This window comes from Sebastes umbrosus, chromosome 12, assembly GCF_015220745.1.
Source record: "Sebastes umbrosus isolate fSebUmb1 chromosome 12, fSebUmb1.pri, whole genome shotgun sequence".
NCBI lineage: Eukaryota > Metazoa > Chordata > Actinopteri > Perciformes > Sebastidae > Sebastes > Sebastes umbrosus.
The window spans coordinates 25,056,710-25,080,684 of record NC_051280.1 but is presented as its reverse complement, the minus strand read 5'-3'; the positions used below and the strand labels follow the sequence as shown (position 1 = coordinate 25,080,684).

General features: G+C 39.7%; 2 protein-coding genes across 2 annotated transcripts; both read right to left on the bottom strand.

Annotated features, from left to right (window-relative positions):
• Window positions 1–768: 768 nt before the first annotated feature.
• Window positions 769–8,852, bottom strand: LOC119499066 (phosphoglucomutase-1-like). The gene is made up of 11 exons (XM_037788251.1): window positions 8,418–8,852; window positions 6,265–6,427; window positions 5,825–5,971; window positions 5,438–5,563; window positions 3,815–4,005; window positions 3,562–3,716; window positions 3,256–3,371; window positions 2,993–3,128; window positions 1,994–2,177; window positions 1,707–1,835; window positions 769–1,050 (listed from the first exon to the last, which is right to left on the bottom strand). Exons 1-11 carry the CDS (start codon window positions 8,673–8,675, stop codon window positions 961–963), a joined length of 1,695 nt encoding a protein of 564 aa, XP_037644179.1. The 5' UTR covers window positions 8,676–8,852; the 3' UTR covers window positions 769–960.
• Window positions 8,853–9,287: 435 nt separating this feature from the next.
• On the bottom strand, window positions 9,288–15,960 carry LOC119499067 (angiopoietin-related protein 3-like). The gene is made up of 7 exons (XM_037788252.1): window positions 15,380–15,960; window positions 14,852–14,962; window positions 12,917–13,037; window positions 12,419–12,532; window positions 12,009–12,104; window positions 11,524–11,796; window positions 9,288–11,401 (listed from the first exon to the last, which is right to left on the bottom strand). The coding sequence occupies exons 1-7, from the start codon at window positions 15,884–15,886 to the stop codon at window positions 11,181–11,183; spliced, it is 1,443 nt and encodes a 480-aa protein (XP_037644180.1). The 5' UTR covers window positions 15,887–15,960; the 3' UTR covers window positions 9,288–11,180.
• Window positions 15,961–23,975: the final 8,015 nt, after the last annotated feature.

Below are 23,975 nucleotides of genomic sequence, written 5' to 3'. Positions count from 1 at the left end.
AAGAAAACATTTTGACATGTGACAGTAGGAAAAGCACAGGTGTAAATAATGAAAGTAATGATTATTGTAAGAGTGTTATTCATGTTAGTTGTAACACCTGCTCTTTTCCCACTATGAGAAGTCTAAATGTCTGCTGTTAAAAAGGCATATTCTGAATCATGTATTCTGATTTGCAAATGTTTGATTTTATGAAATGTGTTATTTCCTCTTCCATTAGGACTGTCTAAAATGATACATTTGCATGTATCTGAAAAAAACGATTGAGGAATTTTGATGGCAATGTCAGTGATTATTTTTTGGCGCAATTTCTAAAATGACCTCAGATGAACCAGAGCTACTCTCAGTGTGTCTCCCTCTTGTTGGGCTTCAGCTTCAGTGTAATATGGAGATGAAACCAGGAGAAAGGTACAGTACTTCAAAGGGCATGTGTGATCACAGAGCTGGACCAGATGTTTACGGACTGATGCTGCTGCTGCTCTCCAGATGGATATCAAGTAGCCACCAGAGCTGAAATAAATGAAAAATGCAGTCTATGACAGCTTAAATGTGTCATGCAGAAAAAAAAAGTTTTAGTACTAGTAAAAATAACTATAAACTCCACATGGGGTTGAAAGGTAATCTTGTATATATCTAATACCACGATATTATAATGTTGCTTTGTTGTTGTTCTTTGCCAGTGACTCATCAGTTTGAATTACAACTGGAACAATTACAGATAACAAACCTGTTTGCTGGTGTATGTGAAAGACACAAAAAACACACATGACCCAAAAATAAAAAGCAGTTTAATGTGGAACAGAGAAAAATCACTGAATATAATTTACCTAAAATGCAAACTACTGCATGTTGTGCAGCTACACGTGGAATTGAAGCTCAGTTTATACAAAAATCTGAAAAAAAAATCATCAAAGAACAAAGAGGGCATGAGTTTAGCAATGATGGAGTAACATACGGGAGGAATCATGTGATGACCGATGGGCCATTTCGACCCGTCCTGTGATGGAGCTGAGAAATCTTCAGAGCGATGGTTGCCAGGGGCGCCAGCATCACCTGTCCCAAACAAGGACGATGTGGTTAGAGACTCCAGCACCTGGCTGCCAGATGACACTCATGCATTTCCTCATTAATATTTAAATATAAGAAGGCACATTTGCTTTGTATATGTTTCCCTTAGGCCATATTGTTAGCAAATTTAAAGGTATCATATCCCTGTATCATGCTGATGATATCCAGCTGTGTCTCTTTTTAGTCTGATGAGACTGACAGCCAATAAGGATTGGATGGCTCACAACTTTTTACAGCTAAACACAGATAAGACTGAGGTCCTTATCATTGCTTCAGATAGCATGGCTTCCAAGGTTGCTCAGTGTATTGGGTCCCTTTTTTCAGCTGTACAATACACAATCTTAGGAATCTCTATGTTATATATGTATTTTGATCAACATATCAAATTGTTGACCCGTACATGTTTCTTCCATTTAAAGGGACAGTGTGTAGTACATCTAGTGGTGTGGTTGCAGATTGCAACCAACTGAGTACCCCTCTGCTCACTCCTCCCTTTCCAAGACCGCGGTAACGTGAGCCGCCGAGGGCCTGATATATCTGTCCTGTTTGCCCCAACCGCACAGCACTATCAACACCTCATATAGCCGTAAAATCGTAAGACATGTTTCGACAATTGACAAGATGACAATTATTTATTTTACCTGTGTGTCTTCAAAGATTTGATCCTTCTCATAGCTGTCTATGTAGATCCGAACCGTCGCCCCTTCACTTCCTGTCCCACTGAGTCTGTAGATGATTCGAGAACCATCAGAGAAGATTATCCGCAGACCCTGCAGTGAAAATAGCCCAATACAGACAATGTGAGGCTTTTAGGGGACTGCAGCTGAGTAGCTGTGATGCAGAAAGAGTCCAGATACATAGTGACCATTTGTTACATCACATAAAAACGTCACCATTATAGGAATAGAGCTCAGTGTGTGTCATGTACCTGGTTCCTGGAGATGGTGCTGTCCACCGGGTCTGTGTACTCAAAGTTGTCTGCTTTTTCCACTTGGAAGATTTTGTCCTCCACAGCAAATCTCTGCTTCGCGAAGGACTTGCCGGCGATCATAATTTCCAAATCCTCCATCATCTCACAGGCTGCATCTATGTCTACGTTCTCATAGTCATATCTGGACAAAAAAACAACAGCTATTAATAACAGAATATGTGCTTTATTGTTGCATGTTTGTATGTAGATATTAGGGCTGTCAATCGATTAACATATTTAATTGTGATTAATTGCATGATTGTCCATAGTTAATCATGACTAATCACAAATTAATCACACATTTTTTATCTGTTCCAAATGTACCTTGAAGGGAGATTTGTCAAGTATTTAATACTCTTATCAACATGGGAGTGGACAAATATGCTTGCTTTATGCAAATGTATGTATATATTTATTATTAGAAATCAATTAACAACACAAAACAATGACATATATTGTCCAGAAACCCTCACAGGTACTGCATTTAGCATAAAAAAATCCTAACATGGCAAACTCAAGCCAAACAGGCAAATGACTTGCCCCAAACTGCAAGTGATTATCATGAAGTGGGCATGTCTGTAAAGGGGAGACTCGTGGGTACCCATAGAACCCATTTTCATTCACATATCTTGAGGTCAGAGGTCATGGGACCCCTTTGACAATGGCCATACCAGTTTTTCCTCGACAAAGGTCAGGACATCAGACATCACAATGTTACATTTTCATTCACTAGACAGTGCAGAGCTTGAAAGAAACTGTAATGACACATATGTTCCACTAGATGTCAGTCATGTCTTGTTTGTATCTTCTTAACATGTCTCTATATCATTAGTCCACCATCCATCTATATCAGATTAAAAATGTACATTATTTCTACTTGGAAATAACCACTGATTCGTTGTTTTTGGTGGCTTTTGATGGAAGATGGAGTACAACACAGGTGTGTCGACATCTCACCTGGTGAAGTAGTTCCTTCCATATTTGAGCCAGTGGTCCTTCAGGATATCCTCCACACTCTGTCTTCTAGTGGCTAGGATGGACAGCCATGCCAGCACGGCCCAAAGCCCATCCTTTTCACGGATGTGGTCTCCACCTGAAAGAGGATACATAATAAAGTTTACCATGCACAGAAAAGAAAAGCATCATCATTACATTAGAGTCTTCTTTTCCACCCTACCACTAATTGTTTGATCTAATAACTGGCTGAAGAGATACCGTACCTGTACCAAAGCTCTCTTCTCCACACAAAGACAGTCTGCCAGCATCCATTAGGTTCCCAAAGAATTTCCACCCAGTGGGAGTTTCATATAACTCTATTTTTGTTGCCTTGGCTACTCTGCAGGAAATACAACGAAAGAGTACAGTGAAGATTAGACGCAACAAAATATGACCATTGTTTTTATCAATGTTTGCATGTTTAAATGCAATGATTTAATCTTATTCAAATCTATTAGTGCTGCTTCAGCTTGAAACATCACTGTCTCATTGGTTGTGGCTGTGATGTGAAAGCCAGGCTGTGTTTTTACCTGTCTAAGGCTGCGCTTGTGGGCATGCTGCGGGCGAAGCCTCTCACCCCTGTGTGCTGGAAGTACGGGATGCAGAAGATGTTGTCAGCGATCACAGCCACGGAGTCAGGTGGGGTGACAAAGAAGCCGTGCTTACCGAGGATCATGTTGCGGTCCTAGAAAGCCAGACGGACAGACAGAGGTTAGAAGTCAAGGTTATTTTTATTTTTATTACAGAGAATCTAAAGAAAGAGACAAGTAATAGCACACGCACCCCATCGCCATCAAATGCTGCACCAAAATCATACTGTCCGTCTCTCATGCTGTCAACCAGATCTGCAGCGTGGGTGAGGTTCGGGTCTGGGTGTTGACCCCCAAAGTCCTCCAGTGGGACACAGTTGATGGCAGAGTTGGCTGGACAGCCCAGCTCCTCACAGAGTATCCTCTTCACATACGGGCCTACCACTGGGCAGCACACAGTGATGAGAGAAGACAGATATAAAGACAATGACGAACTACTGAAGGCAAATATGGTGCTGTACGAAGTGACACTATTGGCATTATAAAACAGCATCAACAAAGTCAGCTTTTGCTGCTCCGTTTAAAGCAACAATTCAACCGTTTAGGAAATACACTTATTTGCTTTCTTGCCGAGAGTTAGATGAGAAGATCGATACCACTCTCAAATTCTCTATCCAAGCTCTATCACCACAAACAAGTTTTATAACGTGATAATTAGTAATGTGGATATGTTTTTAGAGTGACTGAAATGGAGAGGGGTCAAAATGTATACCCTATAAAAAACAATACGGCCTGTGAAGAGGTGGCGAGGGGGATGTGTGGACTGCTAACATGTTAGATTCAGTTTCAGTGTTTAGCGATGCTCTGAATAGCTTTAGTAACCTGATCATTATGAATCATCATAAAGTCAATAGTTCCCATAACCCCACACCACCTCTCCAAAGTTATATCGAAGCCTGCAATTTCTGTCTTTATATTTAAAAATATATATATACTAATATAAAAACATATATTTAGTTATATAATTCATAAGCACTTGTGTCGATGGAGTCGCCAAAAACATCATGCAATAGTTGTTATGGTGATTGAGAGGCCAAACAGATTCGTGTGTCATCATATATCTGACCTTAAGCAAACATTTAAGGAACATGAGCCTGATGTTGTTTCTCCTGAGAACCTGTGACTCAGTAAAAAAACAACACCTCATATTGAGTCTGGACTCCTGTGTGCAGTGGTGGAAAGCAACTAAATACATCAACTCACTGTTGCGTATTGCACTTAAAGGAGCAGTGTGTAGCATTTAGGGGGATCTATTAGCAGAAATGGAATATATTATTAAAAAGTATTTTTTCTCTAATGTATGATCACCATAAATACGAATCGTTGAGTTTTCGTTAGCTTAGAATGAACCGTTTTTATCTACATACGTAGCGGGTATTCTTCACTGAGCCGACCTCCATGTTTCTACAGTAGCCCAGAATGGCCAAACCAAACACTCGCTCTAAATAGGGCCATTCGCATCCTTTTTGCGTATTCCTACACGCTGGGCACATGGGAGAAATTTAATTGGTTGCAATTTGCAACCTCATCGCTAGATGCCGGAGCCGAACCCAGCTGACATTGGGCAAAGGCGGCGTACACCCTAGACAGATCGCCAGTCTATCACAGGGCTGACACATATGGACAGACAACCATCCACGCTCACAGTCACACCTACGGGCTATTGAGAGTCAACAATTAATCCACATGTCGTTGGACTTTGGGAGGAAGCCGGAGAACCTGGAGAAAACCCACGCTAAAACGGGGAGAACATGCAAACTCCACACAGAAGGGTCCTGATGACATTACATGCTCTTATTGGTAAATATCCTCTCACCTCCGTGCATGGCATCCAGTCTTATCTTGAAGCGCTTTTCACCGGATAGAAGCTCCTTCAGAGCAGCAAAGTCGAAGATGTTCCTCAACAAGTTGGCGTAGGATTCCACCGAGTCCACAATTTCCACTGAAATGAGAAACAAAATGTTATTTTTAATCTATGAATGTACATGCCATCATAAACATTAAAGATGAGCGATCACTGAAGAATGGCAAAATGTGTCATACAACCAGTTCATGAAGTAAGTTCACACTTTTATAAATGTAGCAAGTATCTGCAGGGAAAGATTCACTGCTCTAGACTCCATCCACCATCCCCTTTTTCTCTCATTGCCTCTATCTTCTCCTAATTGGACGTGATGGGTGACAGACTAACGGTGCACTTCACCTGTGAAGGGTTTGAACTTGTTCTCCAGATCAAACATCTGTTTGCCCAGCGTTGTCAGATCCACTTGCAGTCCGGGGCAGATGGCAAACTCCTCAATGGTCCTGCTGATCTGAAAGATCTTGTTTGTAATGGCCTCCTTGGCTGGGCCTGGATGCAGGAGAAAATACAATATAACATTTGATATTTGCATGTACTGGTGCACTATACACATTCAGTATACTGGTGAAAATATTCAGGGTTGTTATTGGTAAAACCATGCACATCTCTTCAATGTGCTTGACCTTTGTACCAGATTTTATGTCCAGACAAACTCTCACACTTCATCTCATTACTGTGTCTGTGCCACATATCTGAGTGAGGCCTTGTTAACTTCTCTCGTAACACTATTTTTTCACATGGCCGATGCCCCGGCATGCTTCCTCCTCTCCGGTTACACCTACCTCCATTTGCAGTATTGAACTTAATGCCAAAGTCTCCATCAGGTCCACCAGGGTTGTGGCTGGCAGTGAGGATGATGCCGCCGATGGCTTTGTATTTCCTGATCACACAGGAGACGGCCGGCGTGGACATTATCCCGTGGTATCCGATGATCATACGACCCACCTGAGGAAATGTCACACAGGTGTGTGAGTTGGATGGCATTAGGGTGTATCTTAATTTATCTTAGTGGGGGAGGGGAAGGAATACCACTGAGTATCAGGTTTGGTGTGTCATGCTTCTTCCTCAAAGTGGGATTAGACTTTCATTTAATGAACGACAGTTATGGTGCGTCAAGAGTAAGTTGTATTATGCGTAAGTGCATTTTAAATCCCTCTAACCATCCACCCGAGAAAGCATCAGAAGCTCAAAGGTTATGTAATTTAAACCCTGGGACCACAGGGAGCTCATTACTGGTGCTGGCAAGAGAGTTGAAAACAAAACAGTTTATATGCTTCTCTAGTTGAAGACATCAGAGCAGCCAGGAGCTGCAGCGGTTTTATGGCTGAAAGGCAACATTCATCCATTAATTTCTCAGAGTTATATTGTTTTACTGTTGTATTGCGTTATACCGTCTCTTCTCACTGTCTTGCATTGCTTATGACTCACAGACTGGCCATTTACATCATACTTTAAAGGTACAGTGTGTAGCATTTGGCGACATCTAGTGGTGTGGTTTGTACCCAACTGAGAACCCCTCCACTCACTCCTCCCTTTCCAAGACTGCAGTAACATGAGCCCCCAAGTGCAAAACCGTGGTAACGCCGTTCGCCTCGCTCAGAGGCCATCCTTACCATAATAACACTACTTTAGGAGCAACGGAAGTCAGACTGCGGCTAGCGGTACCACGGTTTTGTACTCTGCAGTTTCACATGCGTGTCGGAGAACTACGGTGGCCTTCAGGTAGTGAAAAAACGTGAAATGCTCTCTCTAGAGCCAGTGTTTGGTTTGTTCGTTCTGTGCTACTGTAGAAACATGGTGGAGCAACATGGAGGAATCTGTGAAGATGACCCGCTCCTTATGTAGATATGAAGGGCTCATTCTAAGCTAACGAAAACACAACGGTTCTAAGTTAAAGGTGTCTAGGGGATTCCAACTTACACAGGACTTTCAAACAGGAGACTGGTGTTTTGTTTGGAAGTTACGTTAGTGACGTTTGTCCCGTGTTTGTCACATGTTTGTTAGTGACGTCTGTGATGTATTTTCCATACTTATATCGCATTGTTTCTGTACGTATTTTACTTAGTTGACGTACTTATTTTAAGGCCAACCTTGACATTTTTCCTATATCTAACTAAGTGGTTTTGTTTTGTTGCCTAAATCTAACTGCAGATGTAACTATAGTTTTGTTGCGTGGCGTACAAATGACACGCGAAAAGCATAAAATGCGTCTTCCTGTGGAATCCCTGGTCTAAAATGGAAAAAATAGAAGAAGAAAACAAACGATGACTCATTTTAAAGTTAGATTCCTTCAAATTTACATCAAATAGTTTAATACTGAGAAGATTGACATTTTTTCAGCAATGGCTAATGATTTACATTCTGTAATTACTTCTTAGTTTTCATTGTTAGTGATGGAGTCCGCACCATTCCTGCACTGGATCAAATAGCCTTAAACATATTAGGAATTCACAGGAAGCAATTCATGCATGTGATCAAGCATTACTGTTTGTAATTTTATAGCATTGACTTTCGTTGCCTAAACCTAACTGCAGATGTTATCATAGTTTTGTTGCATGGCGTTGAACAAATATTAAGAATTTATGTAGGCCTATAGACCAAAAGTCGTGCATGTAAACTTATAATACACTGCAACTTACATGATATATTTATTTTTTATTTATTGAACACTTATTTTATTTGACTTTTGTTGGATAACAGATTTAACCTGTTAATGTCTAATCTATAACACATTATCATTATAATTCAACTGATTATTATTTTCCTAAATGTGTCAAGAGCTGCAAATTGAATACTAATAAGACATGAGGCTGGTGCAACTAATGACAACAAAGGGATAATAACAGGAGACACACACACGCTCACACCCACCTACACAAACACACACTTACCAGCATGCACACACAAACAAACACACACACATGGTGACACTGACCCCGTTGGCAGCTGCCATCTGCACAATAACCCCAATAGCCGTCCTATTGAAGAAGCGTCCGTCTCCCCCCACCACCACCGTTGATCCCTGGCGGTCACGCAGGTCAATGGAGGAGAAGATACTCTGGATGAAGTTGTGTAGGTAGTTCCTCCTGGACTGGAATACGTAGACCTTCTTCCTCAGGCCGTTGGTGCCGGGTCTCTGGTCGGGGTAGGGGGCCGTAGGGACAGTCAACACCTGCAGAGGACTGTCGTCCATTGTTTCAAAATGAGAATCCGACCTAAAGCAACAGCGTAGAGAGCCAGAGCCTGTTGTTCAGAGGGAAACCCCCCGTCAGTTGACATGGGGAACCGTAATGGCAGGGTATAATCTTGACTCCTCCTGTTATTGCACTGGAAGCACAGGGCTACAGTGGTGCTTCTGAAGCCCAAAATAACCTTTCAAACGAATGTGTGTGCAGAGGCAGGGGGGGAGTAACTGAAGACGCTCCTTCACACAAGTGCAGGGAGATCACTGTCAAGGCTGCAGGCCCAGTCACAAAGAAATATGTGTGTGTGTTTGGGAGTGTCCGAGTGGACGTACTGAGATGTTATCAGAGCTTTTTGTCCATCTGTGACCGGCTGCAGCTGCGCTCGGAGTAGTGATATGCAAAAAGAAGGATGACATCTCTCATCGGAGAGGCACTCAGCGCTATTTAGGAAGGGATATTTAAAGCTGAGTGTGTGAACACAGTGTGAGCGGAGCAATTAGAGAGTCATTAGTAGCACACACTGAATATACATGTGGTTTTAAGAACGGATCTATTTACAAAACAAGCATAATTTGTCAAATCTAATTATACATGCAGCACAATCAAATCAGAGCGGAAGGTATCTGTATAGAGACAGAACAACACTGCCCCCTAGAGTTTATTCAGGGCTCCAACAACATACTGTAGTACAAAAGAGTTCACAACCTCCCAGTGCAATATCCTGAAGGAAGTTTTAATATGTGGTAACAGCACAAACATGCTTTAGTCATTCATTTACAAGCCTTTGGCATCAAAACAAAGGTAGTTCAAGGATAGCACTACTCTTGGCCAAATGTCTGTTGACATAGAACGACCGGTCTGTGCCTGGCCAACGTCAGAACCCCCAATCGATGTACAGCCCATAATCACAAACAGGAGGTTACAGAAGTTCATCTCGAGGGTTTGATGAGGGTTTTCATTATATTTTTCAGTTAAGGATACCCACACCTAAATGAATACTAGCGTTATATGAAGTCACCACTTTATTTAAATTAATAAAACATAACAAATGTATCAAAAATAGAGTATGTAAAGTAAAGATGAGTGTTACCTAAGCAGTGGTCCCCAACCTTGTTTGCCTTATGACCCCTCGAAATGAAGCACTCAGGATGCCTTGTCACACGAGACACATAATTGTCTATGTAAGCAGCAGTGCAATGCATTCTGGTATAGCGTGGCAGCATCATGTCGGCCGCTCCTCATTTGCATAAAGTTGAGGTCTAGTCTACTTTCTGCAAATCAGGGGCGTCCGCCGTGACTCGCCGCCTCTGGAAACTCCAGAGAAACTTATAAACTAACCGCTGTCGATCTAAAATAAAGACAGGTTCAGAAACTGCATGGCTTACTTCTCGCATAAAATGTTTTCAGAAACACATTTCTGTGAACTATTTTCATAATATAAGAGAAAAATGTTTCCAAATGAGCCGCCATGTTGGTTTTGGTTTGAAAGCTGGGAGCAGCAGCCCACGAAAGCGTTCGTCCAATCAGGTGCCTAATGGCAGCCCATCAAGCGTCCAATACTAGGAAGCTAGGCATATAAAAACGCCCCTATGGACACGTACCATGAGTCGATCCACAGAAAATGTATCAACTATTCAGATAATCAAATAATTATTTAAGTAGTTTTCTTAACCAATAACGCCAACAATTCCAACTTCCAGACTGTCAAAGGTGAATAATCGCTGTTTTTTTTTTACTTCTATGATTAGTAAATTGATTTTGGGAGGTTTTGGACTGTGAGTCTGACAAAGCAAGACATTTGAAGACGTCACTTTAGTTCTGGGAAACTGTGATGGACTTTTTTTTTTAATCAATTCATTAAGAATATAATCATTAGATGCAGCCCTTGGTACATTTGAATAATTCTTAAGCTGGGCATACACTGTACAATCTTAGAAATGTTTTTGAGTAATTCCTACTCCGGCTCTACGAGTAGATAGTTTGTGATGAAATGCCGAATGCAGAAGAGGTAAATATGCCCGGTATTCCACAAGACAACGAACCACTTAAAAGATAGTCAGAAAAGTCCATTGTGTAGCAGAACTTAGAATGTGACCCCTTCAAGGGGTCCCGCCCCCCATGTTGGGAACCACTGCTGTATACTGAGAGTCAATATGACCCAATATAAAAAAACTGCTCACTTATGGCTGTATGTTTTAATTTCTTCTCCATAACCTTTGACCTCTGAGCTGCAGTGAGTGAAGATATATTGTATGCTAACTGCAAACAGTATTTTTTTGATTTCACAATACATGCACATTAGACACTATCCTGGCTTAGGCAGTAATACATTGTTTTGGCTTCCTCAGTTTAGCACACAACAGCACTCAGAATTGTAAAGTGTCCTCTGTGACATTCGGAGGAAGCATCTTCCTCTCTGCTCAAGCCTTCTTAAACCGTGGAGCACTGCCGAGGCTCTCCTGAAGAGGCCGCTGTTAAATGCAGGATTTTCACTGGAGAACGCTGGTGCTGGATCACAGAAAGACACCTGTCTCAAAGGAGGATGAAGTGGAGGAGGTGGTTCTGTAGGACGCCACAGGGTGTACAGAGATCTGGGTGAGCTTGAGGGAGTAAGCAGCCTTTTGGCCCGGCCTCCATTGAATCCCTCTCCTACGCTCTGAGCGCCCCTTAGGCCTCATGTGGAAATATCTCCCATTCAGGTTGGTGTCTCCGCAGGTGTTGAACCACCATCCACCTGGAAGATGACAGAAATGATATGTTGTGCGGCTGATACTGGATGACAAGTATTCATTAATCCCCCCCTCTTTGCATCACAAGAGGATAAACATATCTCCCACATGTGTGCACCTGCTGTACCTGTGTAGCTGTGGGCACAGTTGGAGTCCTGGTGGTTGTCGTTGTCCCTGTCCTTGGTGGAGAACATCATGCCCGTTTGGTTGCTCATGGGGTCCGGCAAATCTCCAAACAGATGCGTGAGGTGAATGGTGTAGTTGCTCTCAGGACCATTAAGGTTGAATCTGTATTCGATGAAGTGCCTGGCCTGTTTCCAGTCTTCCAGCTGGATGTGAAGGACAGAGTTGCCCTGGGCGGCCAGAGAGTGGATCTTCCTGAGGCCGAGCCAAAACTCCCCTGTGAGACAGACATCATTGAGCGGTCAGAGCTGACATGATTTAACAAGCACCTCAGAGAAGTTGACGCCGTTATTAAATAGTTATAAAATTACAAATGTTATGATCGTGATATACGCCAAGTCATTTAGAATTTGGCAGTCGAGAATGAATTCTCAAACATTAAACGGGTAATTGCGCTTAGAGTCTCTTGAACAGAATAATGTCTCTCACCTTGAAAATCTCCAAACCCGTTTTCATACTTCTCCCAGATTTGATCAAAATTCACTGAACCATCCCTCCTTCGCTGGATGACTGTTGCTCCGTGATCTAAAACCAAAAAAAAAATTTAAAAATTAGAATCAATGCCTTGAGGCTTTATGCCCCCAAGTCAAGTTGCAGTTTACATCAATATCTGTCCAAAATGTCATCACTTCATCATTTTATCCTAGTAGACATGTGTGTGAAATTGTCATAATTAGCATATGAATTCTTGAGTTATGGACAAAAACGTCTTTTGTGAGGTCACAGTGACCTTTGACCACCAAAATCGAATCAGTTTATCCTTGAGTCCAAGTGGATGTTTGTGCCAAATTTGACGAAGAAGATTTCTGAAATATCACGTTTGTTTGATGGCACATTACCTTTGCTCATGTCACAAAAAGCCATGAAGGGCTCCGGTCCGCTGGGTCTGATGGCGTAGACGCCACTGACTCGCTCCCCTCTGTTGAACAGGTCACTGCAGTCTGATGGCAGATCTGTTTAAAAATGACCACAGACATAATGTCAAAGTTGAAAACCGCCCTGCATAAAGATTAGCTGCAAAGTGGTGATGGAGGAGCAGAGAAGTGGAAGTGCTCTTGTGACCGTAAACAGTTCATAGCAGCATTAGCAGGAAAAATGTGTGCAGGATAATTAATTGCTCAGTAAGTGCTGAAACCAGGCATCAGGTATCAAGCCGTATGAATGTGAAGCAGAAAATTGCTTTAAATTGTCGGGACACATTGGTAAATGATGAGCATTGACACAGTAAGATTGAATATATAACCTTTGGGATTGCTGATATACTGTAGGACAAATACAAATATACTAAATCCGGATATCACTCTCAACATTTCCTCATGTTTTATCATCCATCTTACTCATCATGTCGGTGGCACTGGAAGAGCTGGAGGTCAGGTACGGGGTGAGTGTTGGTGCTTCACTGTTGAAGATTTCAGGCATCCTCTCAATGGTCTCTTGGGTCATTGTGTTGACTGTAAACTGGGGGAAATAGGTAGGGAAAGGCTTTAGCTTGCAGACATAATCCCCAGACTGGCCACGGAGAAATTCTACGGATTAAATAGCAAGTCCACATATAATAAACTTTGGGTCTGCAAAAGGAGACATTTTCCAAAGTTTTTGAGATATTTTAACAATATAAATTTTGAGCTGTCAAGACCAAAGGAATGCAAATGTATTATAACACTGACGCACTAGCTGAGATTATTAAACATATGGACAGCTCCTTCATTATGTCTGCACCCTCCTCCAAAGATTTAAAGTCTAAATTATATAGTACAGTACAGTGCCACGACTCCATTAAAGTTTCTTACTGCAGCACATTGAGGATGACAGCTCATTACTCAAAAAGCTGGCAAAATGATCTGAGGAAATGTTCGGAAAATGCTACTTTAGCACCGCAACAAACTAAAAGGCCTTGTGAGTGGAAATGTCCATCCACTCTGACTGGATGAGGGACTGTATGAAAATGATTTGGGTGAGGATGCAGGCTGAAACGTATTGAATTTTATAACAAAAAAAAAGCAAGACCCCCTGAGCAATCATTAATATTTTCTTAGTACCCTCTCCTTGGAAATATTAATGATTAATAAAGAGTTTCCAAGTGAACAGCTGTTACAGCTGCTGAATGAGTGAATTGGGAACCGGCACCAGATCTGTGGCTGCTAATGAACTTGAGCACCGCAATTTTTTTTCCGAACCCTGTATTCCACTTAATGAAAATATATCTGAATTAGATCAGATGATATTCAACGGTGAGGTTCCAGAAGTGAAAATCCCATCCTCATATTCTGAGTTTGATTTGATTATTAGGTAGACTTTCCACGAGCTACGAGATTGTGAAACGATTGTATAGGCTCCTGTAAAAGCCACAAGGATATCAACCTTGTTCTAAGAAAAACATGTTTTATTTGTGATATCATGGAAGAAGTACTACACTACCCACAATCAGAAGTGTAACAGCGATGTCTCTGATTGGTGGAGCTCGCTGTGACCATGGAAATGTATTCCGCACCTGCGAACGGCTAGTGAGGGTATGTGCGCATATGTGCTGCTCCATGGTCTGCTACTGGATTTCACATCAGGCCAACATGGCGGCTCGTTTGGAAACTTTCTCTTATATCACGAAAATAGTTCACCGGAAAGTGTTTCTGAAAACATTTGAGGTGAGAAATAAGGCACGCAGTTGCTGGTTGCTGAAGCTGTCTTAATTTTAGATCGACAACAGTTAGTTTAAATGTTTTTCGGGTGTTTCCAGAGCAGCGAGTCGCCATTCGCAATGGTTTATGGGATTAGTAGTTCCTCCACTTTTAAAATAATTATGTACACAGTCTTGTACCTTTGTCTTTTTTCCATTTTCCAATGTTTTATTTTTTGCTCAGAATCAGATGTTTTATGGTCATATGATTCAACTTGTAGCTGGTTGGCTTTGCTCCATGCTTAAAACTCTTTCTGTCAATGGAGTGAATGAACGGGGAAATTCAGTCCAGGAACCAGTGCCGTTCAAAAAGTGGGTGGTCACTGTTGAGCTCTATGACCTGGTATGTTTGACATCACACGCCTCCACGTCCATCAAATCCATTTCATGAGACCTGAGTTGCGTGGCTGGCGTATTGGAAACATTTCTTCAAGACAGCTTCTAAAGGATGAATGTGATGTAACTATTTGATTGTTGTTGGTTTTTCTTTACAATAAACTCACAAGTAAAGAATGGGTGAGAAAATTTGAAAAGACCGTCCTCAAGTACATAAACCACCTCCTTCTTTGACCCCCTCTCTCCCCATCTAAACATTTACCTTTTCCTCCAGATTCTTGATCTTAACCTTCTGGTGGTTGAGCTGGTCAGTCTGCTCCCTCACAGCCTTCAGCAGCTCTATGATGCTCCGCTCCTGGCTGTGGATCACCTCCTGATCAGGGAAGAAATCATAGGAACTGTTAAAGGACGGTGTTATTTAATTGTCAATATCACACATAATACTCAGAGTCTGTATTATAGAAGTCTTATGTTTGGAGAGCAAATACAAAACAAAGCGTAAGGATACAAATGCATACTACTTCTTACTAAATTGTGTATTCAAAAGCATATCCTGGCACCTTGTTCAAAGCTTAGATATAATCTATTTTTTAGAAGATTTGTAGGAGAATTGTGTCAAATTTCTTTTTGTGAAGAGAAGAATAAGTTGCCCAAAGAAAAGTTACCACCCCAGCCAGAAAGAGTTGATGTGTCAGTGTTTTAGTGTTGTGTCTAAATGATCTTTCAGAGGTATTTCCACCTGAGCAACAAGACAAAGTGCAGGTTTCCTTTCTAACAACAGGTGACTCACCCTGAGGCCGTTGATCTCCGCCACTTGTTCGCTCGTCACCAGGCCGTGCGACAGGCTGCTCAGCTTCACCTCCAGCCCCTCCACCTTGTTCTGCAAGCTGCTCTTCTCCTGTAGGATGCTGTCCACTTTGGAGTTGATCTCAACAGACAGGCCCTTGATCTCTTCGTTGTTGGCCTTCAGCACCACGGTGGTCTTCTTCAGCTCCTCTTCCTCCTCTTTGATTTCACTGGCGAGCACCGAGAGCTGGTAAAACAAGCGGTCGAAGATGTTGAGCTTCTGGATGATGTCGTTGATCTGTCCTTTCGTCTTCTGCACGAACTCCCGCAGGCTCTGACCCAGCTGGAGGAGGCCGTTGGCCAGGAGACGCACATCGTCCAGGGCAGCAAAGCGGGAGCGGGTTTCAACCGGGGCCTCGGGCTGGAGGGCCGGCGGCTCCACTTTGGCACAGGGGGCAGGGACACAGGCAGCAGCCAGGACCAACAATACAGGAATTAGTGTAATTCTCATCTTGTTGTCGCGCTGCTTTCTCCAGTTGTGTGTTGGTGATGTTAGGGGAACAACTGGCAGCCCTCTGCCTCCACTGCGACTGGACAAAGAGTGAGGATCTTTATATACACTGTGTCTGGAGTCAGGTCAATGAATAACCTGTTCATCTGATCAATATCTGCATGGAGGATGCAGTTACCTCTTGCTGAGCGGAGCTCAATTCACATTTCAGTGATTAGTTTTGATATCATCATCAGTTTGAATGTTTATTCAACAATCAAATCAATGGAACAAGGATTTTTAATGATTTGACAACTTGCATGTTGTAAAACAGATGCATTTTTCTGCAATACATATGTTTGCCCCAACTCTGAATTTCGCTCTATTTAAACTGAATGTATAACTTGCACCCACCAGGTTGACTTCAGTTAATGTTGTACTTGCCGCTGCAGCAACGATAAGCCACAGTTTTAAAAAAAAATTACCAATGCACATTCATTTGCACTGACTCTCAGTCATGACAGGGTTTTCAACTGACCTTACTTGCGCTCAGGTCACGACTGGTCTCTGTTATTGTTGCGTGGCTGGTTTATTTTTAAACAGGAAGATGACCCGGGTTACGTATAGGATCGATTGCGAAATATGACTTACAAGTTCATGGTTTTGCAATGTTTAGTTTCATCTGCTTTGATCCACTCGTGGAGTAAGTGCAGTGTAGGAGGTGCTGTGCAAGTATAGAAGCATGTAATGGAGTGGTGCAGGGGTGAAGTATTTTTATAGGCCAACCAGGAAGTTAGTGGTTCCCTCGACAAAAGCCAATGGGATTTTTCTATTGGCTTTTGGATTATCACTCTGTGGTGAAAAAATGATTATGATACTTACACGTTTTGTTCAGCAAGATAATCTTCACAAATGATTTTTGAAGTGTGAATGCAATCACCAGAAGTAAAAAGCTAACGTTAGGCTATAAACGAACTACAACACGGTCGCATGAACGCGAGTACAACGAAGCTGTAAAGGCGGATGAGTCGGCGTGATGGCGTTTAATAGTCTCATTTAGCAACCCGCCTTTTTAAAGACACATTAAAGCTTCAAAATTCACGAGTGGGGTAATTACTGGTGTATTTTATATCGTAGAACAAAACATTAAAATCTCTTAAGCTTGTGTTAACCACAGACCTTATTTCATGCATCTAAAAATACATTAAAAAAAACCCACTGACTTCCAGACGAGGGTACCGGAAGTGTTAAAATGCTAACTCATTTCCAGGTTTTAGGACTCATTCCTGCAGCACTCTATAGCACCAGGGACCTGACAAAAATGCTACCTGATTCAACATGTTGCATCTTATTGATAAAACAGTTGCTTTACCTCCCTATAGTGAAACACCATAGCCTGCATAAAGGTTGCAACTTTAATTTTCACTCTATGCACACAAAGTGGGAGTATGAGCTAAGATACAACCGCCTATCCACTTAGAGGGATGACCCACGTTCTCCTCTGTTAAATGTTAACTACACATCTGAGAGCAGGGTTGCATGAGCCCTCCACTGTGTGTTCACAGTAAACACAGTCCACAACCCGGACTTCAGCGCGGGGCCCTGCTCTCTGGAAGGTAAAACGTTTGGGTGCACACACACAGTGGCCCACATTTGTGAAACTTGTGACACTGCAGCCGCAGCGTAGCTTCAAAGAGTAAAGGGACGTATAGTAAAGGGGCCATGGGGAGTGCAAGGGGGCGTTGTGTGTGATGAACGAAGGGAGGGGAATAGGCCGGTGATCTACGTATACATGGGTTGGAGGTTGAGCTCATGAATACACATTTGTCTTTGGACATTGTGCTTCCTTTGCTTATTGCAAATACAAACACATGACTAAGAGAACATCAAACCCCTGGTGATGAACTCTCTGGTTTCTCTTCGATGCATTGTATGCCCATATATAGGCAGAGGCCTAGAAGCATGATGAATTGAGTTTTTCTCTACCGCTTTCATCGCCGTCCATCCTCTTCGGCTCAGGTACAAGATCTGTATCATGCAGATGGTCAATGCCCTGTTTTTTTTATTTAGATTATCTCATCAAAGGGCAACAGTCTGTCCGCCTCCAGAGAGCAGCGGGTTTGTCCCACGTGCCGCAAAATAGCGTAGGAGTAAACAAAGAACTGTGCTCTCAACACTGGTCATGTCACATGCAAAATTCTCCCAAATTAGAGCAACTCTATTGCAGAGTGACTTTAGAGGTGAGGATGAGGATGAACTCCATCCTGAACAACTCTTCCTCCCACACTCTTTATATCAGGAATTAAACATCCATCCCTCAATTATATATTACTTTTATTTTTTTATCATTACCATGGGAGTATCTGACACTATATTACAGTGCATTATATTGCTTATACCACCATATTATAATACTATATTACTACAACATTTATATATTATATTATACGCATGATTATGGTATTCTTTCCATTTCTATTATATATATATTTCATAGTATTATGGGTGCACGCTTCTGCAACGGCGCCGTCAGTTGGGGCGGCATTATCAGCTGTAACCTCCGTATGAGGAGAAGCGCAGAGCTGCGGCCGTGAGCTAGCCAGTGGGGCACGCTCACATACATGAACGTGCACCAAAAGGGCCGGCTGGCCGGCTATGTCAACAAAGCATGGAGAAGTTCTGATTACAACACACACAGAGGGAGAGTGACTTCATTCTCTGCTCAGGTAGACATTAGTCCTCTATATCTTTACATAGTAAATAGTTGTTTTCTGCTATATCCATGCTCTAGGTATCAAATTTAGCACCTTTAATAACCTTTATTAACTTAAAGGTGCTAAACGCGAATTGAGAACATATCTATTGCCTGCGCACAGCTCTCAACATGGCAACGGCTGAGCCGGCAGCTCGCAGGTAATGGTGCTAACAGCACTAATAATGGCGACAGCCCTTACAGAGCTAACAGTGTTTACCTGGGGGGGAAACAGAGGGTGGGTGCTACGGTTATGCGCCGCCGCCGACGGCATTATCAGCTGTAACGGCTGTATGAGAGCAGTGCAGAGCAGTGGGTCGTGAGCTAGCCAGTGGGGCACGCTCACATGCACTAACACACACTGAATGCACGCGTTGCCGGACGGCTATGGCCTCAATCCTAATGGATTATACACAAAATATATATTTCCCACCGGTTTATTTTGTCCTAAAATGATTCTAAATATCAATTTATCAGTCTTGAGCGCACACTGTGATAGTGTATGGTTGTAAAGCTCTGTATGCAAACAGCTAAAGAGAATCTTCAAAGCTCTCTTCATCTTCCTCAGAGGCAAAATGAAAGCACTTGAGGGGTTATTTCCTGCCAACAGCAATCAGACTGTACAATGCTTACTGCCTGCTGGAGGGCGCTGAAGCAAGTCTCCTGCAACATCTAGTCAATCTGCAAATTGCTTTGCACACATTGTACACTTTGGACTGATCTGTAAGTCATTTGCCTCTAATATGGAAACATTTCTCTAAGCAATTTTCCTCCTTCTTCCATTAGAACGATATAATGACAGTGGCATTTAGAAGAGATGGTAATGCTTTGTCTCTTTCTCTAAACAAACTTAATGTGATTTAGTTTAGTGACATTTTCTTCTGCAGTTTTTTCAGGTTAAATAGACAAATGCAGCAACATAACCCAGTTTAGCTCTTACAGTAACTGTTATTGCCCTCTCTGTTTTGTCTTTTGGCTGCTTCTAAAAAAATAGTTATAAAACAGTTGGAATTACTTCATAATACTATTTATCTACCGTAAACACAGACTGTTTACTTGTATATTCAAACCGCCAAAGCCAAATGGATTTTTGTGCAGTTGGCATTATTTGTGGTCAATCCACATTTTCTTGGCTTGTTGTCAGTGAACTGTGATAAACTGTCCAAAGTTTAATTCCAAAAGGAGAAATGTGTTATTTTAAAACATGTAAGCCAATACTGAATATCTATAAAGGCTTAAATAATCCTAGGATGTATAATCATAAAATATCAACCTTTTAAAATTCCCTTGTATTTGAGAAATTAACTACAAATAGCACTCACAATAACCAACGTACAACGGTTCTTATGATATCTTACACAATGAAGGTTAAGCTAGGTTTAGGAAAAGATTGTGGTTTGGGTTAAAATAACTCCAGTGGCGTAACTTAGAGAAGTTATGTGATAAATAAATCAACGTTGACTTCTGGTTTCACATGGGGTACGAACTCCAGTCTTCTGGGCGAAAGTCTGGTGTATTTTGACTCACCCATCCACTACGACCTCCTACCCTTTGTTGCAATTTATACTTCCTGCTTCATGATTTTGTGGATTACATACAAATTGATTTTGTGAGATATATACAAATTACAGTGCATTGTTTTCGTAGGTATAGCTACAAACGGTGTATGAGAACAGCTATATACCATCACCTTCAAAGGGCAAGTAAGTGTCAAAAAAAGACTCTGAAAAATGCTGGCAAAAAAAAGTCTAAACAATGTCTGAAAAAGAAAATTGTAAACTGTCTGAAAAAAAAAGTTTGAAAATGTTGGAAAAGAAAAGTCTGAAAAAAGTCTGAAAAAGGTAAAAAAAAAAAAATTTGAAAAATGCTGGAAAAAAATGTCTAAAAAAAAGTTTGAAAAATGAAAGTGTAAAAAATGTCCGAAAAAGGTAAAAAAAAAAAAAAATGTCTTAAAAAAAAAAAGTCTGAAAAATGTCTGAAAAAAAAAAGTTTGAAAAATGCTCGAAAAAATTGTCTAAAAAAAAGTTTGAAAAAGTTTGAAAAATAAAAGTGTAAAAAATGTCCGAAAAAGGTAAAAAAAAAAAAAAAAAAAATCTCTTAAAAAAAATTAAAAAAAAGTCTGAAAAAAAAAATTGAAAAATATTGGAAAAAAAGTCTGAAAAAAGTCTGAAAAAAAAAAAAGAAAAATTGAAAAATGTTGGAAAAGAAAAGTCTAAACAATGTCCGAAAAAGGTAAAAAAAAAAAAAAAAAAATAATGTCTGAAAAAAAAGTTTGAAAAACGCTGGAAACAAAAAGTCTTAACAATGTCTGAAAAAGGTAAAAAAAAAAAGAAATGTCTTAAAAAAAATGAAAAAAAAGTCTGAAAAAAAACAATTTCAAAAAATCCTCGAAAAAATTGTCTGGAAAAAAAAAGTCTGAAAAATGTCTGAAAAAAAAAGGTTTGAAAAATGCTGGAAAAAAATTTCTAAAAAAAGTTTGAAAAATGTTGGAAAATAAAAGTCTAAAAAATGTCTGAAAAAGGTAAAAAAAAAAAAAAAAAAAAGTCTGAAGAAAATGGCTGGAAAAAAGTTTGAAAAATGCTGGAAACGAAAAGTCTAAACAATGTCTGAAAAAGGTAAAAAAAAAAAAAAAATATCTTAAAAAAAAATGAAAAACAATTTGAAAAATGCTCGAAAAAATTGTCTGGAAAAAAAAAGTCTGAAAAATGTCTGAAAAAAAGAAGTTTGAAAAATGCTGGAAAAAAATGTCTAAAAAAAAGTTTGAAAAATAAAAGTGTAAAAAATGTCCGAAAAAGGTAAAAAAAAAAAAAGTCTTAAAAAAAAATGAAAAAAAAGTCTGAAAAAAACAATTTGAAAAATGCTCGAAAAAATTGTCTGAAAATAAAAGTGTAAAAAATGTCTGAAAAAAAAAATTTGAAAAATGCTGGAAAAAAAATGTCTAAAAAAAGTTTTAAAAATGTTGGAAAATAAAAGTGTAAAAAATGTCTGAAAAAGGTAAAAAAAAAAAAAAAAAAAAAAAAGTCTGAAGAAAATGTCTGAAAAAAAGTTTGAAAAATACTGGAAAAAGTCTGAAAAAAAAGTCTAAAAAAAAGTTTGAAAAATGTTGGAAAAGAAAAGTCTAAACAATGTCCGAAAAAGGTAAAAAAAAAAAAAAAAATCTGAAAAAAAAGTTTGAAAAATGCTGGAAACGAAAAGTCTAAACAATGTCTGAAAAAGGTAAAAAAAAAAAAAAAAATGTCTTAAAAAAAATGAAAAACATTTTGAAAAATGCTCGAAAAAATTGTCTGAAAAAAAAAGTCTGAAAAATGTCTGAAAAAAAGAAGTTTGAAAAATGCTGGAAAAAAAAGTCTAAAAAAAAGTTTGAAAAATAAAAGTGTAAAAAATGTCCGAAAAAGGTAAAAAAAAAAAAAAAAGTCTTAAAAAAAAATGAAAAAAAAGTCTGAAAAAAACAATTTGAAAAATGCTCGAAAAAATTGTCTGGAAAAAAAAAAGTCTGAAAAATGTCTGAAAAAAAAAGTTTGAAAAATGCTGGAAAAAAATATCTAAAAAAAAGTTTGAAAAATGTTGGAAAATAAAAGTCTAAACAATGTCCGAAAAAGGTAAAAAAAAAAAAAAAAAAGTCTTAAAAAAAATGAAAAAAAGTCTGAAAAAAACAATTTGAAAAATGCTCGAAAAAATTGTCTGGATAAAAAAGTCTGAAAAATGTCTGAAAAAAAAATATTTGAAAATTGCTGGAAAAAAAATGTCTAAAAAAAGTTTTAAAAATGTTGGAAAATAAAAGTGTAAAAAATGTCTGAAAAAGGTAAAAAAAAAAAAAAAAAAAAGTCTGAAGAAAATGTCTGAAAAAAAGTTTGAAAAATACTGGAAACGAAAAGTCTAAACAATGTCTGAAAAAAAAGTCTAAAAAAAGTTTGGAAAATGTTGAAAAAGAAAAATCTACACAATGTCCAAAAAAGGTAAAAAAAAATAAATAAAAAAAATGTCTGAAAAAACAATTTGGAAAATCCTCGAAAAAAAAGACTCTGAAAAATGTCTGAAAAAAGTTTGAAAAATGCTGGAAAAAAAGACTCTGAGAAAGGTCTGAAAAAATGTCCGTAAAGAAAGTCTAAAAAATGTCCCAAAAAAAGTCTGAAAAATGTCTGAAAGTTAGTTAGTAGATGATTTTTAGAAATTGATAGTGACTTGTCAATAAACACATGACTTACATGGACATTGACCTTAATTGACAGATTTGACTGAGAAAAGGAACTATTTCTGTCTTTAATTAGGTTTTTTACATGCTCCACACATTTCTGTACCTAATACCTGAATACTGTTTTTTTTAAATGACTTGTATGACACAAATCAGCTAGTGAATTACACCATTCTTAAACATCTGCTTAACGTAGCCTCAGCTTTAACCTACAGTAAACTCTAACAGTAATACTGAAAGACTTATAGCCTGCAGCTGACATCTAGATTCCAATGAAATCCAGCTGCTTTACTTACTATAAGACTTCTGCAGCTTTCATTTCAAACAACCTCAGTTGTCAAGGGTCTGTGTCCTTCTGGTCAGAGGGACGTTCTTGATTCATAGGTCACTGTTACATGACTACTTACACTGTTTCAGTTGGCCAATGCAGCTACAGCACAACCTGTAACTCCCCTGACCACAACCCACAGTTACATAACGTACATCAAATGGGGGGGAAGATGTCGGCTGTGACAGACCTCTAGGTGGACTGAACCACTTTAAACATTTCCATCGGTTTTGTGTTATGTTATTTCAGCTGTCCTTTAAATACCCGACTCCTCAAAGAAATCATTGTGTTGTTTTTTTTTTACTATTAATCAAAGCACTTACATGGATAATGGCTGACTGAAAATACTGGAAAATGTTCTGGATCATTTTGTCAACATAAAACTTCCGTGAACACTTGAAAACCTCCAAAAACGTTTCATGATTTTTGCTAAAAAGAGGACCTGCCTTTTGGCAGTATTTAACTTACCTCCAGCTATACTTTCCACCAGGAGGCAGCTTCCACAAGTAGTCATATGGGAGGAAAATGAATACCCTGCAGCCGGCAAGCCTTGTGCCTCTCTCATGCATTTTATCTTGTGGGCCCTAAACGCCTATTTGCATGAGTTAATAATTAATGACTAATTTTTCAACTAATATGTTAAGCATTTTATTTATACCCCATATTTCCCTTCAGATATGATGCAACTCTAAATCTTTCTCTGAAACTGCCTTCGAGCAGACCGAGATTGTTGCCTTTAGGCCAAGTTTTCTGCAGTATGTGGTCAGTCCGTCAGCAATCCTTTGGTCCAATAAAGACTGTTTTTTCTCTCTCCCTCCTCCGAGTCAAACCACAATCC